At 44.5% G+C, this 24660-nt stretch overlaps 2 protein-coding genes across 2 annotated transcripts; both read left to right on the top strand.

The window, feature by feature from the left end:
- The first annotated feature begins 988 nt into the window (after positions 1-988).
- e2f7 (E2F transcription factor 7) lies at positions 989-7741 on the top strand. The gene is made up of 15 exons (XM_078941900.1): positions 989-1225; positions 1680-1784; positions 1863-2156; positions 2278-2437; positions 2554-2793; positions 4135-4290; positions 4368-4511; positions 4584-4736; positions 4816-4867; positions 5691-5976; positions 6055-6169; positions 6232-6587; positions 6660-6811; positions 7333-7397; positions 7615-7741. The coding sequence occupies exons 1-14, from the start codon at positions 1085-1087 to the stop codon at positions 7364-7366; spliced, it is 2388 nt and encodes a 795-aa protein (XP_078798026.1). The 5' UTR covers positions 989-1084; the 3' UTR covers positions 7367-7397; positions 7615-7741.
- A 1336-nt stretch (positions 7742-9077) lies between these two features.
- On the top strand, positions 9078-23788 carry csrp2 (cysteine and glycine-rich protein 2). Its single transcript, XM_004082979.3, has 6 exons — positions 9078-9373; positions 10819-10941; positions 14578-14746; positions 17522-17651; positions 18460-18553; positions 23588-23788. The coding sequence occupies exons 2-6, from the start codon at positions 10830-10832 to the stop codon at positions 23662-23664; spliced, it is 582 nt and encodes a 193-aa protein (XP_004083027.1). The 5' UTR covers positions 9078-9373; positions 10819-10829; the 3' UTR covers positions 23665-23788.
- The last annotated feature ends 872 nt before the right edge of the window (positions 23789-24660 follow it).

Raw genomic sequence — 24660 nt, 5'->3', positions numbered from 1 at the left:
TTGCTCAGTTTTATATTTTAACGTAATCTTATTTTTGTGTATGTTATGTATCCCCCCCTGGCATCTACACCGGTTTGTGAGGCGCTTGGCGGTTTTCCTCCGTCGTGTCAATCATGCAAAAACTCCAGACTCGCCCCCAACAAAGGTCATAGCTGGGGGGGCGGTGTCAGTACTTCCCCGCCACAACTTTTCCCGCTACAGCTCAGGTACTGAGAGCGCCATTTCATCTGTAAACATACCCCCACCTGCCCTTCCTCTGCCTGGTTTCAGGGCTCCAGCTAATTACAGCCAAACATGCAGACAGAGGCCCCGCTGATTAGATTAAAGGTCTTTTCTCGGCTGTGCGACGCCAGTGTCCCCGTGGGGGGAAAAAGGGGTACAAGAACCTCTGTCTCAACGATCGTATGACAATGCGATGTATCACTCCGTTAAAAAAAATATGGGTTTGAGGAATAGGCTGTAAAAACAATTATTGCCAAAAACAATTGATTTTTTTAAACAACCAGTGGTTTGAGGTTTGCTTGATATTGAGGTATATTACTCAAACTCTGTTACTGTTGCGACCCTGCCCCCTAAAAACAGCAAGCCAAAGTAAAAAAAAAGGCTGTGCTTTACACATATACTTTTCTGTAGTATTATATTGCTTTTAACGAGACCAATTGGTCTTAGACATTTTAAGTGAACTTATGAGTAAATTCTTGTCTTTCTGTTATACTAGGGTTAATAACAGTTTGATTATCAAGTTGTGTTGGCACATTTTATCTACATTAAAATTAAATGAATGGAGCTCGTAAAAATGTCAGAGTGAGAGCTCTTCATCCCCGCCCTGTTCAGGGCTGAGCGCGCCTGTTGCACCGCCAACACAACTCTGGGGGCGTGGCCTCTCTCCCATTCTTTTCGGACATCTGGAAACCAGGCCCGATGATTGGATAACAGAACGATGACGTTTCCAACCAGCAGCCTTCTGATTGGATGGAGTGATCCAGCTGCTTCAGAGCGCCAGAACATAAGCTGAAGCGGGTGTTACTGAGGTTTTGCGTCTGGGCTGGACAGACTGTTCCAACAAGCGGGGCTGCGGCGTCACATGACGGGACAGCTTAGAAAAAAGAAACTGCCCGCTAATTTTCAAAAAGAGGAAATCATTCAGCGATGGTGGCTTGAACGAGGACGAGATCGCAAAGGCCAACGCTGGGGAGGATTTATTTATACTCGGAGGCCATACAGGGTAAATACCAACTTTCCCTCCAGTGGTTTCCTGCTGTCTGGAACAGTGATGTAATGTTTTCCAAAAAAGTTTAGCTATAAATCTAATTAAACCAAAATTAACCGCTTAGATCATCACTAAATTCATATATTAATGCCCCCTAGTCAGTGAAACATGAGGTTCAGGCTTGATGAAGATTTTGATTGGTGATTAAATAGAGGGAACTGGCCCTTTAACGGTTATAAACTAATTTTATAACTTATCTGAGGCTACTTAGTTTAGGTCTGTTTAGTTTGGTCACCAATGAAGCTAAAAAGCTGGACTGGGTTTGTTCACACTACGGGGAAGTGGCGTTAAAGTGGCGCAGTTAGCCAGCTATGTGCTAGTTAGCTGATGATCTTTGCGCCAAATCAAATGTGGCTGAAGGGAGATGCTGCTCACGTCGTGCGTGCCCGGCTCCGTGCTTGTTCTGCAGTTTCTCCTGATGGATGTGAAGTGCGTGACGCTGAGGGACCTCAAGAGCCCGCGGAGGAGCTGCAGCGGGGGGCCTCCGAAGGATGCGGGCCACACCGAGCAGAAGGTGGGCAGGAATGTCAGTCAGAGCGGTTAGGTGAGGGTTTGGATCCAGATCACATTCCCTGACCTCTCCTATCCACAGGAGAACGTGTGCGTGGACAGGAGAAAGTCTATCCCACTGAAATCTGCGGAGTCCAGCATGCTGCTGAAGAGCAGGAGGACTCTGACCCTCGACCTCACCCCCATCAAACACTCAGCTCCGGCAGAGCCCTGGACACCCACAGCCAACCTGAAGGTGCTGATCCGCGCCGCCAGCTCGGACATCCGGGACAGAGAGATGAAGAAGGTGCTGTTTCGACCCCTGGAGAACGATAAGGAAAACCCCGGGAGCCCAGACGGGTCAGTGGAGGACCCAGAGCTGGAAGACCTGTGTCAGGTACCCGAAGGCCCGGCTTTATTGTTAGACTTGTTGATATTCTTAGAAGAAAAATACATGTTACTGCTAGTTACATGGTAATTGTATGATTGGAACTGAGATTTAAAGCTTATCTGCTCAGTTTGCAGCTATGAATGAAAAGGAGGATGAAGACAAGAAGCCGAGCAGGAAGCAGAAGAGTCTGGGTCTGCTGTGCCAGAAGTTCTTGGCCCGTTACCCTGATTACCCACCATCCCAGCCCCTCATCTGGATCTCCCTGGACGAGGTGGCCACCAGCCTGGGTGAGAGCCTGAAGGATGCAGTATCTCAGTTATTGGAAGTCCCTGATGTAAATTTTAAAAGCATAAATCCTTTGCTGCTCGTGCGGTGATCCTGTATTTGTGTAATAACTCAACAGGGGTGGAGCGGCGGCGAATCTACGACATTGTGAATGTCCTCGAGTCCCTGAGCATTGTGGGCCGGATAGCCAAGAACAGCTATCACTGGTACGGCCGCCAGCAGCTGCAGGCCACGCTGCAGGAGCTGCAGCAGAGGGGGCGGGAGCAGGGCTACCACCTGCAGATGGATCAGGCCGCGGACACTGGGAGGATTGACTCGAGTCGAGAAGAAGAAGCAGCAGAGGCTGAGACTGGAAACGGTAACGTCTTTATAGCATCTCAGGTTAGGGCACAGTTTGGCAACACAGGGTCCAGCGTTTCCATGGTTACCCAACCTTCTTTGTTGCCATTTAAACAGATTAAGACCAGCGACGTTTATGGCAGAATTTCTGTTTAAATTCATGGTTTGGCTGGTACTTCATCGAATTTATTTTGTTTGTTTAGTGTCTATTTGCTGGTGATGTTTTGGGTTGTATCCATGTTGCGTACAGTGTCTGTTTGTGCATTTTTTGTTTGTGTATTTTGTTGAGATGTCCTGATCAGCGCTGTATATTCCAAGCTTATTATTTCAAATAAATGCCATTCTAGAAGTCTGCATAACATGAACGGATCACAACGTTTTATTGGCGTGATGTGCAGCGGAATATGGCAGCAGGAGGCGCAGAAAATCACCTTAGTAACAATGGAAGATCTTTATAGAGTCTCATCACAAAAGAAACAAAATTTTTGAACTTTTTTCTGTTAAAATGTCTTTGTTTGAATTAAGACAAACCAATACAAACAAAGACATTTTAACAGAAAAAAGTTCAAAAATTTTGTTTCTTTTGTGATGAGAACTGCTCTCTGCGCTGCCGACAGAGACAGCAGTGAGACGCTGCAAAGCCGTGCGAGCGCCGGGAAAAGGCGATCCAAAAAAATAAACCAACTAAATAAATCCATAATGTTGTCAAAACAACCTAAACAAATAAACTGTTACATTGATATGAGCTAGACAGAGAGGCTGGATGGCTCAGTTGGCTGCGTGTAGGACTGGCGCATGGACAACGTCTGGGTCTCCCTGTGCCGGTCCAGAGCCCGGATAAAATACAGGGTTGTGTCACCACCTGTGCAAACCAGTGAAAGCTGATTGGCTGTGGTCATCCCTGAAGGGATGTGTTGAAAGGTGAACAACGAAGATGTAATGTAGTCACGAAAACTCATCACATTGATGCTACAACAACAATTTTGGAAGAAAGCCATTGTTTTTTATTTGTAATGGAGATATGAATGACATATAGTCAAATATGTTCAATAGGTCTGAAGATACAAAAGCTACAGTCACCAAACCTTCACCTATTCTGATCGGGACATCCCTAATATTTTGTGTCCTGTGTTGTGGTTGGTGTCTTGTTTGTGTGTTGTGTTGTAACTGTAGTGAATCAGACCGTTCTCCTGCTTTTGCTCTGATCTTGGAGAACTGTTCTGCTGCTCAGCTGCTATCTGATCCTGAGTTCTGTTCACGTTGGTTCTGGTTCTGGTTGCAGTAAAGCAGACATGAACCCAGAGCCCTGCAGACCTTTGTCAGAGGAGGCAGGGTTACCGTTTTCCCTGGTGTTTTGCAGCTGGTGGAAACAGGAAGGACAAATCTCTGCGCATCATGAGCCAGAAGTTTGTCATGCTCTTCCTGGTGTCCAAAACTCAGACGGTGACTCTGGACGCCGCAGCGCAGATCCTCATCGAGGAGAGTCGAGACTCGTCGAGCCACAGCAAGTACAAAAGTAAGACCTTTTGAAAATCCTGCAGATCCTCAAGATTCTCTGTCAGGAAGTTAACCGAGTCCCGTGTGAACTTTTAGCGAAGGTGCGGCGCCTCTATGACATCGCCAACGTGCTGACCAGCCTGAACCTCATAAAGAAGGTTCACGTCAGAGAGGAGAGAGGCAGGAAGCCGGCCTTCAGGTGGCTGGGCCCTGTGGAGTTCAGCGGCATTGGAAACGCCCGTGAGAAACCGGAAACCGTCCACATTGCACCAGGAGAGCGTAGAGCCTTTCTAATCTCTGCTCTGTGCGCAGAGGCTCCAGCCAAGCACCCCCAGCCCGCCAGCCAACAGGATGCCAGGAAGCTGAAGCTGTGCCGCCACTCCTCCTTCAACACAGCGCCTTCTGCTGCCGCCGTGGAGCGGCAGGTCAGCTCGGCGCCCTGCAGCCCTCGCTGTGCCCCCCGCAGTAAGAAACAAATCCGCCTTAGACTGAACCGCATCGTGTTTGAGGTTTAGCCCAAAACTGATCCCATCTTCCACCGCAGGTCCAAACCAGCCTGTAGATTATTCCAGGAAGGCTCCTGCAGAGCTCCACGCGTAAGTTCTTCCTCCATTATGTCTTTGCTGATAGAAATGCTGCTCGTTTCTGACAAAACCAACCCACACCAGTGCTCAAGATCAAAAATGATCCCTTTAACTCAGGAGCTTGAAGCGCAGACAGGCGGCCGTAATCAGCAGAACATTTCTGAACAAACGTCTTAGGGGGATCAAACTCTGCAGGTGTTTGGAGTTGCTCCACAAATGTTGAACGCCTCCACTCTGCAGGAAGAAGAAATGTTTTTACTTCCTGCTTCCCAGGACACAGTCTTTCTGCTGCACCAAAGACTGCAGCCCAAAAGTGACGAGGACGGAGAGAAAATGGTCTCACTGGATTTGTGTGTGTGCAGAATTCTTGATTTGTATCTCAGACAACACATTTTGTGCGTAACTATGTACTTAAATTGTGTATTCACATGTACAGTCAAATATCAAAAACGTACAAAAAACAATTTATACCCAACTTGAAATGACAGCAGCTTAAAACTAACTAGGAATACAAAGACAGAGAGCAGACAAATCTTCAAATAGTAAACGCCAATCGTCCCCAATCAGGGCTTATCTGGTTATGAAAATGAAAACATTTAAAGATTTTTAATAGATAATATTGACAAGTGGCTGATAAGAAAACTCTGATGACCCAGCATTCTAGCAGCACTTAAACACATCAAAAATCCACAATCCCTTGGTGTTTATTTCTGTAATGTGGAGCAGCAGGTTTGAGGGCCTGATGGATGTGAACTTATCTGTCGCCTTCACCCTAGAATGTCTGAAAGAGTGAAGCAGGGCGTGACGGCTGACTCCAGGCCTCATTTCTCCCCAGATCCCACCTGTCGCCCCCCTCCTCCACCCACCAGGCCGTTCTAGCAGCCCACCCCTACCCTGAACCCCTGCTCCTGTCCTCTCCTCACTGCTTGGCCTACCTGCCCAGCCTGTCTCGCCCCTCGCTGCTCACTCTATTCAGGGGACCGAAGACGCTCCAGCAGACCCCTGAGGGTCAGGGATTATCCAGCCCGGAGGCTGGGAAGAAGAGGAGGAAGGAGAGTGAGGAAGAGGAGGAGATGGGGGGAAAACGGACAGGAAAATCAGGGTCCAATGATGTTGCAGAGGTGATGTTCTAACTGCCTTTGGACCTTTTTTGAGCCAAATCAGGATGATTTCTTCTGACTCCTGCTTGTTTTGTGCAGTTGGGAGCTGCAGCAGAGAGCGCACAGCTGCACAGCAGCAGGACTTCAGCAGCCGTCTGCGCAGACAGCAGCGCTGAGCAGCCCTCACACTACCTGTACCTTCCCAACACTGCAGGTATGTTTCAGAGAACACGCATGTTTGTGCAGGAACCTTGCCAACGCCTTTTCCTCCCCTAGGTTTAAACAGCCTCAACTTCCTCATCCCCGCCGGCCAGCCGCCAGCCAGCGTGGCAATTGCACCAGGCAGCATCCCTGCTATGGCGCTGCCGTACGTCTTCCTTCCATCTGCAGCCATCCCCCACTACCCCCTGGTGGCCGGCAGCATGCAGCACCTCACCTCCGATAGCCCCACCCCTCTGGGCTTCGGCCTGCCCGCCATGGTGCCCCCAGGCCACTTTATGGTGGGGGCGACGCCTTTCAGGGCTGCAGTGTCATCGGACGTCAGCAGGACAGCCCTGCCCTCCCCAGGTTCCACTCCCACTCAGAGCAGGTTCTCACCCTCACAGGCCAGTATCAACAGCCCAGAACCTCAGGTAAGAGCGCTCGCCATGTCCGGAACGACACGCCCCCGCCCCCCACGCTGACCGACTGCTGTCTCTCCACAGACCCCTCACAGTCCAAAGGAAACCCCTTGCTCTTCTTCCAAAGCCTTCTTCAGAACACCAGGAACTCTGGGAAACATGGTCAGTTCCAGGCCAGCGGGCCGAAAAAGAGGCTCTGCTCAGAGGAGGCTGGACGTGGGCCACCCAGCAGCTATGTGAGGAGAACATGTGAACATGCGTGTTGCTTGGTTCCGTTTGACGGGTCTGGAAGCAGACATGTTGAGAAGTGTCTGCAGATGCTTCCAGCTCATGTTCCCCTTAGCAGGTTAGACTGTAGCAGCTTAGATTACAGCGAAGAAAGAAGCGAAACAGCACCCTGTGGTAAGAGTCTGTCGCTGTACCCTGTTTTCTTTTTAATTCAAGCCCCTTTCAAATTTGATCACGCCTCCATTCTCACCTCGTATGTATTATAGCCCACTTTTTATTTATACTTTAGATAATATATGATGATTACAGGGACTGTAAAGGAACTTTTCTGAGCACTAAGATGAGTGAACCACTCCAGGAGGGATCAAAAATGAAGGTGGAAGAGGAAGTGTATGACCACAGTGGTGGGACCCCCCCTCCCCCTGTCTCATTTCTGTGGAGGGGGGGGGGTCACTAAGCCTTAATGTTTACAGACAGTCAGCTTTCTGAACTGTTTTTTCTCTGCAGCAATGTTATTTTATGTCTTTAGGCTGAGAGTTTGCAACCCAGGCATTTTTTACTGAAGACAAGAACACAGTGTGACAGTGCTGGCAGGTACTTGAATACTTTATTTATCAGAGTACTGTATGAATGAGTTTTTAAAGAAGAGTTTACAAACCCAGCAGCCCTGCTCTGGGTTCATTTAAAAACAGTTTTTTAATGCAAATGCATCCACCATCGTTCAGCCCAGGTGTGCCGCACTCAGAATACATTTCATGACAAAGGTCGCAACTTTCACACAGTTCTCACGTCAGTATTCTTCTTCTACCAGGTGTCATTAGAACTTCAGTGGCTGCCTCTGTAAAATCCTGGTTCTGTTGGAGCTCTGATCTCTGTAGTTCACAGACAGACTGGTTCTTAATCATTTATTCCATTTCAATAAAAACATCACGTCCTTATTCAATGTCTCTTTTTTTCTAGTCTGTTGTTCCATTCTGTAGCAGAAAAAGTCAAAAACACTTAAATTCTAGACAAGCAGGGACATTTTTCTACTAGAATAGAATGAAAGGAGTTAAGGTCTCACTACAATGAAAGTGCTGTTTTTGGTGTTTTTATTATGTTCTTGTAGTGTTTTTCTCATGATGGAGGACATAAATAAAATATTAAAATTGCATTTCAGAGTATTTTATTAAAATTGGGAATCAAGAGTAGATAAAAATTTGCCATTTGAAAAAGCTTGTAGTTGTTGCGTAAGAATTACGGGGTGGGGTCTCAAGCTCCCTGCTCCGTTCCATTCTGATTCATCTCCATGAAGGTCTTTGTTTTCCTCGTCTGAGCTGAAATCTGGATCAGAACTCCTGGATAGCTCACCATTTTTGTTGCACCGCTAATGTTAGGTTGGGTTTTTGAGGTGAGAGAGTGTAAACAGCTGAGTGACAAGGGGTCACTGTGCCAACAGTCCTGCCCACAACTCAGAGGTGAATTTCTAATAAACTCCTGCCACTGTGCAGAAACTCTGTCCTTGAAAACGACACATATTTTCTGATTTTGGTGAAAAACAGCATAATTATGATTAAAAGACCACTGGGAAAGCTTTGAAAACAAACCAGATGATATGGGTGGAAAATTTCAAATAGAAAGAGCTTTCAGTGTAATCCCAACAAAAGTTTTGATCCACTATCAATGTTCTTACTGATACTGGGGTGACCGTGGTGCAGAGGTAGAGCGCTCAACTTCTGAACTTGACTGAAGACCTTTGGAGCCTTAATGAAGTAAGTTAAGCGCTGTAGAAGTATACACCATTTAAGAAAAAAAAACAAAGTAATTCAGCTTGGGGAAAAACCTGTCAACATATTTCCATCTATGTCCATAGATAGATAGATAGATAGATAGATAGATAGATAGATAGATAGATAGATAGATAGATAGATAGATAGATAGATAGACTTTATGCATCCTACAATGGGTAAAATCGCTTATCTTCAGCAGCAAAAAAACATTCAGAAATACAAACAGCAAAAAAGTGGCATTCACAGAGGATAAAGTGACCTTCAGATTAACATTATGGATAAGAAAGAGGAACATCTGTAAAAACTGCTATTTTTTTCATCATCTTAATTTGTTGAACAACCTTCCATCTGTACCTCCTACCTGTCAAACAATTCCTCATCCACCCTTTGTTTGGCCTTTTGCCACCTCCACCTTCTGCATCTTCTCCCCACTGTTCCATGTAATTCTCCAGGTGTCCACCAGAGGGCAGAATAAGGTAAAATGTGGAACAACTCAAACGGAGACGGTTGAGGAAAAGAAACAGACCTAGAAACATTTTCTACATTTTCTGCTTTTAATTTACTTTGAATGGACAGTAATTTTCCCTGTTTAACGACACACTGCCTGAACTCAACACGGGTGTTGAGTTCAGGCCGCCTCGGAGCTCCGCCTCTCCTCTGACTCGGTGGATGTGTGGAGGATGTGGCATCGCAGCGTCGCTGTGGTAAAGTCTCAGAGGTGAGGAGGAATATTCTGGATCAACATTAAGTCCGGACCGGAGCTCGTTACGAACCGGGGACTGCTTTCGATATACTTCAAAGGTGAGCTATTTTCTATCGCGCGCTTTTAACGGTAACGTCGACTTCTCACCTTTGATGGTTGGAAGAGATGACGTCACTGGCTCCTTTAATGCATTTTTGTAAACAGCCAAAGTTTGATTCTTTATTTTTAGTCTGAACAACACAAACCTTCAAACATTTTTCTTTGATATTTTTGATTATTGAACCCTAAACCTTAAAAAAAATCAAAAACTTCATCTTCAGATTATTGGTTTGTTTCTGCAATAATCTAATCCCAATTTCTCAATTCAAACACCAGCATTTAAATCATTTACTAAATGTAAAGCAGATTTTTATAAATGTGTCTCCTGGCTTGTTGTTGAATGTAAAAAGATACTTGTTTTTTTTTATCACATAAAGTCTGCTGTGACATCATTACAGAGCAGCTCCTCCACAGAACAGCTTCAGATGTTTCATCAGTTCCCACTGGCTCCTCTTTCCTGAGCTTGTAATTATGATGTGGATGTGAGTCACGGTGACGCCGCCGAGCTTCACGCGTTTCCAGCATTTGGGAGGCATTGGGGTCGGGTCCCACAGCTGCACCCAAGCCCCCCGGCCTGACCCCGCAGACATTCCTCCGCGCATTAGTCCGCCTGCTTGTTTGGGCTGACCTTGTTTGCACATTGCTAGCTTTCCTGCACTACAGGGCCGCTGGAGAGGCCTGGAGTTCAGCTACAGTGCCAGATTACAAACCAGTTTAGGCCTCACGCGGGAGAAATCTTAATTTTTTACAGTACAACTGAACTTGTAAAATACCATTAAGTTCAATAAGATGGAGTTGATCCAATGGGACAGGAGAACTGACTGTATAAAAGAAACGGCATGAGCTCCGAGGAGCCAAAATCTCATAGACTTCTTTAGAGAAATAAACAGCTGTTACTGAGTCATTCTGTTGCTCAGAATAATCCTTATCGTTTTCACTGCATTATTTTTTTATTGCAAGTTATTCAAGTTCTAAACTGACCAATCAGATGTCTTAATTAAAGCATGTGGTGCTCGCCGGCCTCCACCTCAAACGTTCAAAACAGATTCTCCGGAGCCCCCTTAACGGAAAGGTGTGTGGCCTAACAGCAAGCTCACTCCTGATTGGCGACATAGAAACATTGACTCAGATTGACTTGGACCAATCACTGTTGACTGATGATGTCTGGGTTCAACATGGCGGCATGTGTATCGTATAATAATTGCCACTGTATTGACTTAGTTTAGTGGAGCCCCCCAAAGTAAACTATTTTCTATATGTGATGTCACCCTCACTCAGTCCAGTTCTCATTTACAGTCAATGGACTGGAGTGGTTGGAAATGAAACAATCAACCCCTCCTCTGGAAGACTTCTCTATCCTCTTTTGAGCCATATCCCCCCTGTTCTTATTGTTATCTTCATTTTGTGTGAAAATATCTAAGGAAGTTTCTTCTTCTTCTTCCAGAACCTCCAAAAATGCCAAACTGGGGAGGAGGGAACAAGTGCACGGCGTGCCGTGGGACCGTTTACCACGCCGAGGAGGTGCAGTGTGACGGCAAGAGTTTCCACAAATGCTGTTTCCTCTGCAGTAAGTTCACCACAGACGTTTTTTATTGTGAGATGAAGGGAAACGGTCTGCAGATGAAGCTAAGAAAAAACCCTGCAGCTCTTTACAGTTGGACCGGGGTTCTAGAAGCAGGGATCTTTGAAGAGAGCTGGAGGAGCATCTTTGGGACTTCAGGGACTTCAGAGATTTCAAAGTTGATGTGAGCTGTGCAGGTTTTTGGGGGAAAACACTTGAAGTCTGAGGGGTGTGACGATAACCGCATCACAGAGGTGATGACCCATCACCGCACGTTCCTCTTTTAATTTTTTTAATTTTTTGAAAGTTCTGCATATGGTGCGTGATTTGAACAATAATAAACACATTCATCTTTGCTAATAATTTACTTTTTCTGGGAGTCCTGTGTCAAACTTCAAGGGCTTCTGGGTTGTATTCATTTCCATTACAAGCTGCGTGCGTTCTTGAGTGCGCGACGCGACCGCCCGCCGGAGGATTTTGTGTTGGGGGTCGTAAGAGTCCCGAGAACGCAAGTCCTGATGCTTCATCACCGCGGTGATCAAAAATCCCACACAGCTCTAAGTCTGACTTTCACTACTCTCAACATGTCAGCTGAACTCTCTTTCACCTCTGCAGCTTATTCAGAGCATTTTCTGCTCTGAATTCCTGCTGCTGATCATGAGGTTGTTGAGTTACCCCTCCATTATTCCAGTTTGTGGACCAGCAATCTCCTAAAGACATTTTCAACAATGAAATTTCATTTCTTTTTCACTAAGAACAACCAGAACAACAGGCTCTTGATGTTTTTGGACATTCTTTTGATAAACGCATCTGCAGACTTTTACATTCTTTGCTTGTAAATGTAATATCAGTGTCTGAAAGAACTCTTTATGTCTACAGATGAGTCACATAGTTGAACGCTGCTCCTCACATGACGGCATGTTGTTAGTCTGTGTCTGTGAAGAGTCCAGACTTTGTTGACATCTTCCTGGGACAGGAACTAGTTAACAGCTCTCCCCATCAACAAATGTTGATGCTTTTCCTAACAAGTAGAAGCTTGTAGAAGGAAAAGCTGTGCTCCATCTGCATTGAAGTGAACTAAAGTGTCTTATTCCGTTCTGATATTTCTTTTGACTGTTTTGTTTACCGACACAGTAACTGGCTGAAGTTTCAAAATCCTCACCAACTGAGATTGTGATGCCACATTTTTATTTTCAAAAAGATCAAAGACTCTGGAACAATAAAATTCCTTTCATCTTGAAATAAACTCTCTCTGATTTCAGAGGGTTGACCCAGGCCGGGTTCACACAAGTCAGGAAATTTGAGGGCACTTTCACTTATGCCTTAGTCCCAACTGCCCTTTCGGGCGGATATGGGCTGCCTGCAGATGAAAAATGGGCAAATCTGTACAGGGCACACAGGTGTCCTGCACAAAATATCAAGGTGGTAGACTACTCTGTGAACCTGTAGAGCAAAAATGTTCATGCAAATTTTCTGGACAGGCAGGCAAAAGGTCATAGCGACACGTGTAATGGCCGACGAAGTATACATTATCACTTTTTAACGTAAGCCGTGGAAGCCTGAACCGTCCGACGCGAAGCGGAAGTGCGTTCCAAAGTGATAATGCATACTTCAAAGGCCATTAACCCACTTATACCATGCTCACTTACAAAAGAAATAAATAGTAACCATTTTTAGTCCTTAATTCTTGTTTTTTTTTCAATTTGGATCGCTTTTTGTGAGAAAAGCGAACTATTTGTTACGCGGCGCCGCACCACGTAACAAATAGTCCGCATCGCGCCGCACCACCTAACAAATAGTCCGCGTCGCGCCGCACCACCGCTGCAGTCAAGATTCTGTGATATATATATGCTGATCTTTCTGATGGGTTGAATAAAGCATCAGTTCAGAGAGAAAGTTCACCCCTTACCGCTTGTTTTTGTCCAAATGATGAAGCAAAAGGTTATTTTAAAGAAGCCGGCGCAGTGATACAAAACATTTAAGCTAGGTGACCGGAACTTCTTTTTTCACCGTGCGGTTATCCTGTGGTATATCACTTTTTAATGCACACCCAGCAGCCAATCAGAATCGAGTATTCACCCGGACCATGGTATAATAACATTTAAACAACACTTAAGGGAAATGAGGATGTTGCAGGCGCGTCATACGGATTTTTCATGTTTCCTGTGCACTGTCAAAGGGCCTGTTCACGTGATACACGTGCGCTCTGTGTGTGCCGCCTGACTGATAGAACTTGGACAATCCAAGTGTATTTTGAGTGCACATCCGACAGGCACTTGCGTCTCGCGTGCACATTGTGTGGATGCAGAATTTGCTGTATTGCTAAATTTGAGTTTTCAGTAACACCAATTTCACAAAGCCTGTCAATAAGACAGGAGTGATTAGCAGAGTCAAAAGCTTTAGCCAAGTCAATAAAAATGGCAGCCCACTGCAATTTAGCGTCTAAATCAGAGATGTCATTTAGAACTTTAAGAGTTGCTATTGCTCACCTATAACCAGTTCTGAAACCTGATTGGGCAGGAGATAAGATATTGTGACAGTACAAGTAATGTGTAAGTTGATTATTTACAAGACTTACTAAAACCATAGCAAGACAGGGAAGAACTGAGATGGGTCTGCAACAGGTGGGGTCCACGGATCCCCTCCTTTGAAGAGGGGGTGCACCACAGCACATTTCAGCAGTGCAAATAGAAAGATTGAAAATGTTTGTAAAGGGGCTGTCAATTATAGGACACCATATAGCAGCATCACCCCTACATCTTAAGTGCGTCTAACTTTCATTACAAATACTTCATGATACATGCACAGCAATTGGTACATTCCATTTTCATGATGTCCCTTGAGGTGGCCAGATGAGCCTCAAGAGAACTGTGAGACACACTTGCACTCCCTTTAAGATGCAAAAAACAACAGCACCTGTATGGGGTCAAACCCTTGTACGGGTGCATGTGACTAAGGCTTAGGAAGAGTCCTGTAGACTTGGATCCCAGATAAACACCAAACCTATCACAGTTTGCTGTCACACGGCAGTGGACGGGAAAAAAATCAAACAGACAGGAAATATCACACATTTACGTGAGCTTTTAGTTCTGATGGTGGGTAAGCTACAAAAGAAGCAAAACCCAAAAATAAAATAATATGACTAATATGACTTACCATGAGCCGTCTTGTCAACAGACATTCTCTGGTTTAACCTGGTCTTGTTATCCCAAGCCTGGTAAGGCCTAGTCTTGGTCTAGTTTTAATAAAATGGAAACTGGCCTGGTCTTGTCCTGGAGCATGTCTTGAGTCGACCTAAGGGATGTTGCTTGTTGTGATTTGAAAGTTTTTTGACTTCTGAGTTTCTGCTGAATAGAAAAAAAATGAATTAATAAAAAGGAGAGTGCGACTCCAATGATCTCCAATGACAACTTATAACTGCTTAAGGGACAAAGTTCCTTATTTAGTTATTTCGTTTATAACAAATGTTTTTTAAGTACATTTAACTTTTTTAATAATAATTATATTGATAAGGTATATTGATTGAAACAATAATTGAAATAATTGAAATTGCAATAAAATTTTAATAAACCTGTTTGTTGTGAGGATGAATCAGAATTGTTTATTAAAGTGAGATGTAAAGAAAGTCTTTTTTGTCCTTAGTGGTCTGCAGGAAGGGTTTAGACAGCACCACACTGGCAATTCACGATCAGGAAATCTACTGCAAGTCCTGCTACGGGAAGAAATACGGCCCCAAAGGCTACGGCTATGGACAGGGGGCTGGAACACTCAACATGGACCGCGGAGAACGACTGGGAATCAAACCAGAACTGTAAGAGCAGCCTGATGTGACACATGTTAGCAAATAGTGATAGTATGATTACTAAAATGTTGCTGTGGGGTCAGAGAGTGTGCTGATTCTCTGATGTTTATGGAATGTGGCTGCTGACCGTTGTCCGTAAACAACATATTTCATATACAGTCATGTGAGGATAGACTTTCTCTCTGCCTTCTTCAAGAACAGCAGCAAGAAACTGCTGGCTTCTGCATTATTTTATTTAACTAACTAACTAACTAGCTAGCTAACTAACTAACTAACTAACCTGCTAAAGACTGACTTACTAAACTACTACAGACTAACAAGCCGAATTGCTACCGACTGCTACAAACTAACTAAACTGCTTAAGGCTAACCTTTTAAACTGCTACAAACTTACTAAAATGATACTCTGTACTACAGACTAACTAACTAAACCATCACAGATTAATTAACCTGCTATAAACCAACTAACCAACCTAACTAATCTAAAGACTGATTTACTACACTACTACACACTAACAAAACCACCACAGGTTAACTAATTAACCTGCAACAGACTAACTAACAAACCTACTACAGACTAACTAGCTAACCTGATAAAGACTGGCTTACTAAACTATTCCAGCTAAACTAGCTAACCTGCTAAAGACTCACTTACTAAACTACTACACACTAACTAAACTACTACAGACTAACTGCTGCAAAAAAACTAAATGGTGACAGACTAACTAGCTAAATGGCTACAAACTAACATGCTAAAAACTAACTAACTAACTATACTGCTACACTAACCAAACTGGGTCAGAGGCTGAATACAGCACCCTACCAGGCAGCACTGAGACAAACCTGATGCTGCATGAAAGTTAGGCTGATTTCTACAGTTGATGTCAATCTTAACCCTTGTGCTATCCTATGACCCCACCCTTACGCATTGACGTGTTCTCCCTACCATGACAAAGGTGGATAAAGGTGAAGAGGGTTTTATGTAATCCATGGACACCAGAGAAGATCACAGATCATTGTTTTGTGGGGTCTAGATGACCCAACTCCCAATGTTAAAGTGCCTAGGATAGCACAAGGGTTAAAGAAGCCTCAGCCCCTATCATCACACCTACACCACTGTACCTCAGGGATGCTAATGCCTAAAAATACGATCCAGTCAAGATTGTAGTAACAACTGTACATACTCTCTGATAATTGGTCTAAGAGTTTTTGTTGATCTGGTCATCCCTGATTGGTTAGTACAGTCCTGAATGCAGCAGAGCAGCAGACTTGGCATAACTTAAAGTCAAGCTGTACTTTTCTCACAATCTCAGCAGGTCTGTATTCAAATACAAAATCAGTGGAGCTGCAGAGTTTGGCGACACAGAGAGTTCTGGTTCTCCCGTCACGTCAGGTGATCTCTTATGAAAGAGTTTATGTAAGCAGACTGATCAGCTGCACAAAAGACCTCATTCAGGCCACAGCTGAGGGTCACCCGGGCCCTGTCCCGCTGGTACCCCCCCACAACAGACAACTGACTGAGAAGGAGGCTGGTTTAGAACTCCCCCTATTTCCTTTCAGTCATTTGAAATGTATAATTTTGTGCACACATTGATAAAAGCTGGATTTTCATGTTTAGTTGAGTCTCATCAGGGTTTGATGCGTGTTTGAATCTTACTCCCTGGTTTTTGGCTCTGCTGCTCCTCACAGATGGAGATCAGGAGACAAAAAAGTCTGTCAAAAAAAGAGTCAGTCTAAAGACCCGTACACACCGGGACGAATTTCGCGCACGATTTTCGCCGACGTTTAATGCCTCGTGACTAAACAAAGGGCACCAATGAGAGTGTGCACACTGACGCGAAAAAACGCCACGCGTCAAAGCGTCAAAAAAAAAAAAAACGCCTCGGGTTCGTTTTGTTTTTTTGACACGTTGCGTCGAAATCTATTCGACCAATGAAAATGGCGCTTTTGCACACGTGTCTGGAGCTTCTGAAGTTACAGTAAAACACAACTTGGGGGCGCTCAAACACAAAATTGCCTTGCTGAGCACACATACCAGCGAAGAAGATAGACGCCGAGTTGCATCTACACAGCCGCGAAGAAATAATGACGGACAGTTGGAGCAACTGGTGCTTGAAATATTCATGTTTTCTTTGTATGATTCTGACAAGCGCGTAAATACTTGCTCTCTTCTTCTGAGGGAAAAGCGAGTTTAAGAAGCGTAAAGTTGCGCAGCGCCACCTTGTGTACAGGAGTATTTCTGTTTACATTAAGCGCCATCTAATGTCAGGGAATGAAATTGCATGTTCGCTCGGCTCATCGTCAGCGAAAATCGCCTGGGTGTGAACACAAAAACGTGGCGAAAAACGCTGGCGAATAACGCCTGGCGATTATTCGTCCCGGTGTGTACAGGCCTTAAAGCAAACAGAGAGTGCCCCCTCAGATTCCCCCCCACAGGGTAAATCAAACATCTCTTCTCCTACCTGCTGCAGCAGGCATCGTACTGGCCTCTGCTCAGCCTCCACTGCAGCATGTGTGCATGATGTATGTGCATGGTAGTTGATCCCAGAATGCACTGCTGCAATCTCTGAGCTTTTGTGGGAATCCCTGAAAGATAGGAGCCCTTCACTTATTTACTAGACGCCTGCAGCTACTCGAAGCAGCACACGCTCACTGTGATCACAGAGCAGACACGTTTGAGACAACATTACTGTGAGTCATTATGACATGTAAACCTCTTGTTGCTCCTCCCACCTCCGTGTTGGAGTGAAGAGCAGCTTTACTCATCTTCTGCTTTTCTCTAAAGGACTTCGACTCACAGACCCACCACCAACCCCAACCCGTCCAGGTTCGCTCAGAAGTTTGGTGGTACAGAGAAATGCGCTCGGTGTGGAGACTCTGTCTATGCAGCGGAGAAGATTATGGGGGCCGGCAAGGTGGGGCTTGACTATGACTCCACTAAGAAAAGAATTTTCTTCTTATTACATTGTTAACGGTGAGATCTGGTCTCTAGCCAAAAAATCCTTTGCGGTACTGGATCTCATGTTCTGAAGTTTCTGCCATCAAAGAGATGACTGAATCCATAAGGGTCCAGTCAAATTCTGCTGGATGTATTTTCGTCATGTTTTCTCTGAAGTTAATCTATGCCGCAGACGGCGACCACAGAGTGGATTTCATTTAACGGCTGATTTGCCTTTGTAATGGGCTGTGCACCAACAGCCCTCCCCCTTCAGAAACCAACTTGTCCACACTAAAAACCAAATGGGAGGAGCTGGTTCCTCTGGGTTGGACACACACGGAACCCGATTCTGTGGCACTGTCAAGAGCTGTGGTCTGCTCCTCTTCCAGCAGAGCTGGTCTGCAGCTCAAAGCTGCGCTCTGATCATCCATCAAAGACTTCAGAGATTTGTTTCAGGGTTTTTGCTTTCGCCGAGTGGGTGTGGTCCATTTCTCTTAGCTCTTCGAGTCCCATAAGAGCTGATTTATGGTTGGCGGTTTCATCATCAGCAGCTTTGATCCTGTGTTTGTTGAGCAGAAACAGCTCGTTTTCTCTGGGATGAAGACTTTCAGCTGTGGGAAAGCCAGGCTTTGGTGGCTTCTGGTGATGCAGATGCTTGTAAATACAGGATAGGTTATAGTTGCTACCTGTAAAAGTTGTTCTCAGTTTATTTTAGGAGTCATGAAGACATCTGAAATGGCTGCAGCTGTGGCTTCACGTGTTTAATGTCTGTGCTTCCCTCTCAGCCATGGCACAAAAACTGTTTCCGATGTGCAAAATGTGGCAGGAGCCTAGAGTCCACCACCCAGACCGAGAAGGACGGGGAGATCTACTGTAAAGGTGAGACGGATGGAGGCGAGCAGCTTCTTCTCTGTACTTCCTGAGAAATTTCATATTTGACAATGATCCTGCAGTTTATGGTTGACGTGGTTTAGGGAGCACCACACCAGCCACAGGGGGGCAGTTAAGGGGTTACGGCCTTCCGACACTGAAGTCAACAATAATAAAATGTGGATTCACTCAATTTTAGCATCAGTACATCAGAACATGCAGGTACATCTCCTAAATATACTGTGAAGAATGTTTATGCATGGATTAAACATTTCAAGCCTTTATTTCTTGTAGTTCCGATGATTATAGCTCACTGGTAAAAAAAAATAATCTAAAATTAAGTGTTTAAGAAAATTACATAGTTAAGATATTAAAGGTGGTAAACTCGCTCTATTGAGCTGTTTTTCTCAAAGACCTACAGATTTTCTGAGCCTTTAAAAGGTCTCAGTCTGGGTCTGTAGCTACACAAGACTGTTGGCGATTTTACGGTCAGTGATGGGTTTGGTTGAATGCCATCTGCTGCTGTTGGTCTGCTGAAGTCCTCAGTCAAAGCTGAGATCTGCCAGGAAATACAAGCAAACCTGTCTGACTGGAACCTGAGACAAAAGAGGAAGATAAGACACACCAGAGCCATCATTGCAGATGGTCTGAAGATGGCTGACTGAACAAACTGAGCTTCCATCCCACCTACAGAGAGCTGCAGGCTGATCTCCAACATGCTTGCTTGAAGTTTGGACAGGAAATAAAGGCTGATTTTTGCAAGATGCATTCACAAATGTGTCTTTTCACGACCGTTCCACGTGTGTCTAACGGACTTTTCACGCATGTATCACTTTTGATGTATCACTTTTAAATCACATATCATGTTAAAATCACGTAATTAACACATGAATCACTAATGAATTGCACATAAACATCCCAATAATCACACACGGTTCATGTTCTACTTTGATTTACATGTTCTTTGCGTGGTTTATTCGTACTTTTTCCCGGGTTTTAACATGGTTCATTCTTGATACATCTGTGAAAATTTTACATAAAGACCACAACTTTTCTTACTTTTTCTACGCACATTCACGTATGAAAAATTTTCCTCCATGCAAAATGTATGTAGTGGCTGTGTGACACGGCCTTTACTCTAAAGTTGTGTCTGGCGAAGAAGGGCGTGGATGGTCAGCGTTCAATGTCCGCTCTGCAGTGGGTAAAGTTTGGGGTCCTTCAGTTGGTGAACCAGCTGCTGAGATGCTGGTTGTTGCTAACATATTAGCAAGATGCTAGCAGCATTTGGCAGCTGTTGTTTGGGGTCAAACAACTTATAGTGTACTTAAGTGGTATTTACATGGTACTTTTTATGGAATTTACTGGGTACATACAGGGTGTTCACATGGTACTTTTCCTGGACTTACTGGGTACTTACATGGTACTTGCTGTGTGTTTATGTGGTACTATTTGGTTCATACTTATGTGGTACCTACTGGGTATTTATAATATACTTACTGGGTATTTAAATGTTGTGCAAAGGTGTCTTTTGTGGTACTTACCACATTTAAGAACAAGTTAAGTACAAATAAAGTACCTTGAATTTAAGTCTGCACTCATTGTATGAAGTAAGTACAATGAAAGTGGACTGTAAAAGAAAGTCAGCCCTATTTCCACTCTATTACTTGGTACGGATAGTAGCAGTGTGCCCTTGCGTCACAATTCAAGGGCTACGGCTGGTCACCATTCTAACCTTCACAGGCTTCCAAGATCTGTGGAAGGTCAACATGGGGTAACCTCTCATGCGGTGTCTGTGGTCTTTAGGCCATGGACATAGTTTGTTCCAGTTCTTTTGGGTTTTTTTCATCGTCGGGTCAACAATGCAAACTGTGGGGGTGGATTGTGGCAGGATGAGCTAATTGAGGCACAGGTGTAGTCACTCATCCTGGTGCTGCTGATGAGCACCTGGCCAGCTATAAAAGAGGACTGAGCTGGCTCTCCCTCAGTTCCTGCTGAGACTGCCTCCTGTTTTGGGTTCCACTCCTCTGTCAGTGCAGCGTATCTGCGTGTGACAGGAAAGGGCGAAGTGGAACGGAGCGCATCACTCCCTGCCCCTCCCTTTAGGTGCAATCAGCGCTGATCGGGTGTTTGGTGGAACCCGCTGCTGCTGCTGGGACGGGTTTTTGGCCCTTCTGTGGGGGGGTGTTTCTCGTAGGTGTTCTTCGCAGGTCCCCTTCGTCCACTCTGCTGGTCCGACGGGTCGGCCGTTGACGGCGGCGTCTCCTCCCCCACCTCGCCTGCTACCGGGCCACATGACTGTGCAGGTGCTCCTGGGAGTTGGAGGACTGTGGGGACTCGTGACCCCCTACCCTTTCCTGGCCACTTGTAAAGAGGACTCTGGTGCAGAAGTGGGAATTCATTTGTTTTTTGTGTTGTTTGCTTGATTTGCACCATATACACCTGCATCTGACTGGGGTATTTTTGTTCTGTTTTCAGTTTTGTTTGCGTGTACCAGCTCTACTTACAGATGCTTGAGGCCCTTCAGGTTTTTTTTTTAAATCTGGTTTTAATCCTGTTTTTATTTATTTATATTAAAAATATTTTTTAAGTTGGAACCACGTCTCGACCTGGTTGAGTCCTCAATTTTTTAGTGTGCCTGAACTGCTTGTGTTGCCTCATTACCTTTTTCTGACATGTGGTAAGTCCACAAAAGACACCTTTGCACAACATGTAAATACCCAGTAAGTATATTATAAATACCCAGTAGGTACTACATAAGTATGAATCAAATAGTACCACATAAATACACAGCAAGTACCATGTAAGTACAGAGTAGACACAAAAGTACCACTAGCAAGTCCTATAAAGTCCTATAAAGAGTACCATGTAAACATCCTGTAAGTACCCAGTAAATTCCATAAAAAGTACCATGTAAATACCCTGTAAGTACCCAGTAGTCACACAATCAGTACCATGTAAATACCACTTAAGTACACTGTAAGTACTGTACTGTAAAAGCATCACCGGAAATTGTTGTAGGTGTAAAGACCCATTTGCAAGGCTTTAAAAATATCTTCATCAGCAAAAGCTTAGAGAAAGACAAAGGAGGAGTTCAAGAACGCTGATGAACAGCAGGAGGACTCTGATCTCTGTCAAAATATGATTTTTTTAGACAGTTAATATGGATTTTCCTGAAATCAGCTGCCATTTGTGGCTTTTAAAGCTTTAAAGTGAAAAAAACTTATCGAGAATGAACACTGAGGTGTTTTAATTCACTACCCGTTCAGATAAATAATACAAGAGCTTTGTTTTTCAGAGAATATAATGACGTCAGCATGACAGAGAAATTTGCGTTTACATTTTCAAAGATGGGCATGTTTTCACAGATGAAAGACAGTTTGCCCACAGCCAGCTGCTTCTGCAGGTCTGTGATCGTATCTGTGGAGAGCAGACAGACCGGCTTTTACAAAGCCACGCGCACGTGTCGCATGTCGGGACTCAGACCAGCGTTTGCTGGAAGTCATTGTGAACCAAGTGAGCAGAAACGCTGCTTCTTGGCTCAAAGTTCTGCCGCTGTTTCCAGGTTTATCTCCATCTGCTTTCCTCCACCGCTCCACAGATGACAGATCGCAAAAGTACTGTTTTACTGTTTCACCTTTGAGGGATGTTCTAGTAAAAGCTGTAGGATCAGAGCATAAGTGATAAATGGATTTGACAGTCATACAAAGAGTGATGATGAGTGAAAGCACGGCTCAGCTTTAGTTAGTCCTAAAAAAGAAGCGACAGGAACAGAAAGAAACAAGCAGTAACATCTTCAGGACAGACGGATCCTGGCTCTGTGAGAAAACACTTCCACACGTTTGTGTCTGTGAGACTCAACAGGAAAGAGACTGAAGACAAAAACAGATTTAATTCATATTTTTTCATAATCAACAAAAATTTGTCTATTCAAGTTTACTACAAGTATACTTGGTCTATACTAAAAGTGAGGAACTTGAAATGTACTTTTTAACATACTATCTATATATTTTAAACTTTCCGATTGAGTCTAAAGAAGTATTCAGTTAGTATTCTTCCTACACTACACATACATGATCTATAGTAGACTTGGTATACTCAAGTATACTTAAGAAAATAAACTTCACGTGTAGTACTTTTGCTAGGGGTTCTGCTGCTGCTTTAAACTACACGTTGGAATAGAAGCTCCTGAAAATGATCTGTGTAAAACATCACAGTGGTTTTATCAGTCATGTCTTCCAGGACATGCAGCAGGTTAGGGGGAATAAGTATAGGGATGGTAATGTATTCACAAGTATCAGTAGTGTCATGGAAAGATGGAAAGAATACTTCAAAAAGTTGATGAAGAAAATGAGGGAGAAGAAAGAACGGAGTTGGTGACTTGTGGATCAGGAAATAACGATTAGTAAGGGGAAAGTGAGGGGGTCATTGAAGAGAATGAAGAGTGGAAAGGCTGATGATCTACCTGTGGAGGTATGGGAGCTTATTACAGGGTGTCCAGAGAGGAACTGGTATTGTATGAGTATGTGTGGAGTGACAGAAAAGTGTGTTTGAGCAGTGGGCTTTAAGACAGTGGTAAAGTGTGCTGTAGGGGTGACAGAGGTGGAGGTGGGGTTACATCAGGGATCAGCTCTGAGCCCCTTCCTGTTTGCAATGGTGATGGACAGGCTGACAGATGAGGTTAGACAGGAATCACCATGGACTATGATGTTTACAGATGGAGAAGTTAGAGAGGTGGAGGTTTGTCCTGGAAAGGAGCAATTATGGGAGTCATTTTGTTTTCTGAGCTGGAATGTTTATGCCTCTTCATCTCCCAGCCCCCCCATCTGTTACATGAAAAGGCTTCATTCTGTGAAGTTTTAGCTGCTAAATAGTTTCTTCAGTCAAACTGAAGCTGAACACACCCTGGAGAGCGTGGAGGTTCATTCAAACAAAGGCCGAGTCCGACTGCTCCCTCGGAAACGTCCGTAAATCCACACACGCTTTTCTCATCCACCGTTTATGGGAGGTTAACGTTTCTTAACAAGTCTTCCATTTTTTCCGCAGCATGCTACGCCAAGAACTTCGGGCCCAAAGGGTTCGGTTACGGGCAGGGAGCCGGCGCTCTAGTGCACGCACAGTGATGACCCAGTAGGACCAGGATGCCCCCCCTCCAACCCTCCAACCTTCCGGCCATCACCTCAGACTTTATCTGGGAAGCTGTGTAATGGTGGAACAGGAATTCAGAATAAAGACGTGGAGAAGCTGCGCTCTTGTTTAGCTGTTTTCAATCATTTCTCTTTAGATGCTGCATAGAAGCTCTGCTGTCCTCTGCTGGAGGGAATGCAAAGCTTTCCAGAGAAGGAAATGCAAAGAAATGGGCTGTGGCACTGGAGCTGGACGCTTTCTGGTTCTGATCTTTGGTTCCATGGAGGGACTGGAACGGTTACAAAAGGCGCAGTCAGACTGCACCTTGAGTGAGAATGGAGGTCTAACATCCAGTAATTTGCAGCTTCATGGTTCTGTCTAGAAGGATGTGCACCTTCACATCAGCAGGTTTTCAGTTTTAACATCTCTAAGGATAAAAAACAGAAATTCAGGGAAGATTTTTACAAAATGTCAATTCAAAAACCCTCCAGGTACAGAGACAACAAAAAAACCCACTGCATTGAGTTCAATTCTGTTGAGATGATTCTAAGAATCCAGATTATGTGGCTGTATTTTCATTCTACCTCTCAAAGAGGCCAACAGTTTAGAGTGCTTGAGGCTGTAATCTAATGGGTTCCCTCTGTGATCCCCACTGCTGTCACCAGTTGAGGCTGGAGTTCTGGAGAACTTCCTGGTAGCAGTAGTCTCTGGAAATGAGACCCAGATGAAAATAAATCACAAATTTCCTTTGTTCTGAAAGCAGGTAGAAGCTTCTCTTCATGTCTTTAAATGAAACATCAGAGAATGTTTCCAGTTCAGGAGAGAATAGTAGCTCAAATCGTTGGATGGACGGCTGATGCCGATGTCCTCTCCTTGTGATTCAACCACTGAATGTTGTCTGAAGGCTGCAGGGATCTCTGCTCATCTTCAGCTTTTCCTCGACGAACAGCAAACACCCTGAGGTGATGATCTTCAATGACAACAGGGATCAG

This window comes from Oryzias latipes, chromosome 23 (assembly GCF_053564925.1).
Source record: "Oryzias latipes strain Hd-rR chromosome 23, Olatipes_Hd-rR_3.1".
NCBI lineage: Eukaryota > Metazoa > Chordata > Actinopteri > Beloniformes > Adrianichthyidae > Oryzias > Oryzias latipes.
The sequence above is the reverse complement of the archived record's forward strand: the minus strand, read 5'-3'. Positions and strand labels throughout refer to the sequence as shown.

Coding starts and splice junctions, on each gene's coding strand:
- csrp2 (XM_004082979.3), top strand. CDS start 10,830: ATGCCAAACTGGGGAGGAGGGAACAAGTGCACGGCGTGCCGTGGGACC. Junction 14,747..17,521: donor CTGGGAATCAAACCAGAACT/GTAAGAGCAGCC, acceptor TTTTCTCTAAAG/GACTTCGACTCACAGACCCA. Junction 17,652..18,459: donor AGATTATGGGGGCCGGCAAG/GTGGGGCTTGAC, acceptor CTTCCCTCTCAG/CCATGGCACAAAAACTGTTT.
- e2f7 (XM_078941900.1), top strand. CDS start 1,085: ATGACGGGACAGCTTAGAAAAAAGAAACTGCCCGCTAATTTTCAAAAA. Junction 1,226..1,679: donor ATACTCGGAGGCCATACAGG/GTAAATACCAAC, acceptor CTTGTTCTGCAG/TTTCTCCTGATGGATGTGAA. Junction 4,512..4,583: donor CAGCGGCATTGGAAACGCCC/GTGAGAAACCGG, acceptor CTCTGTGCGCAG/AGGCTCCAGCCAAGCACCCC.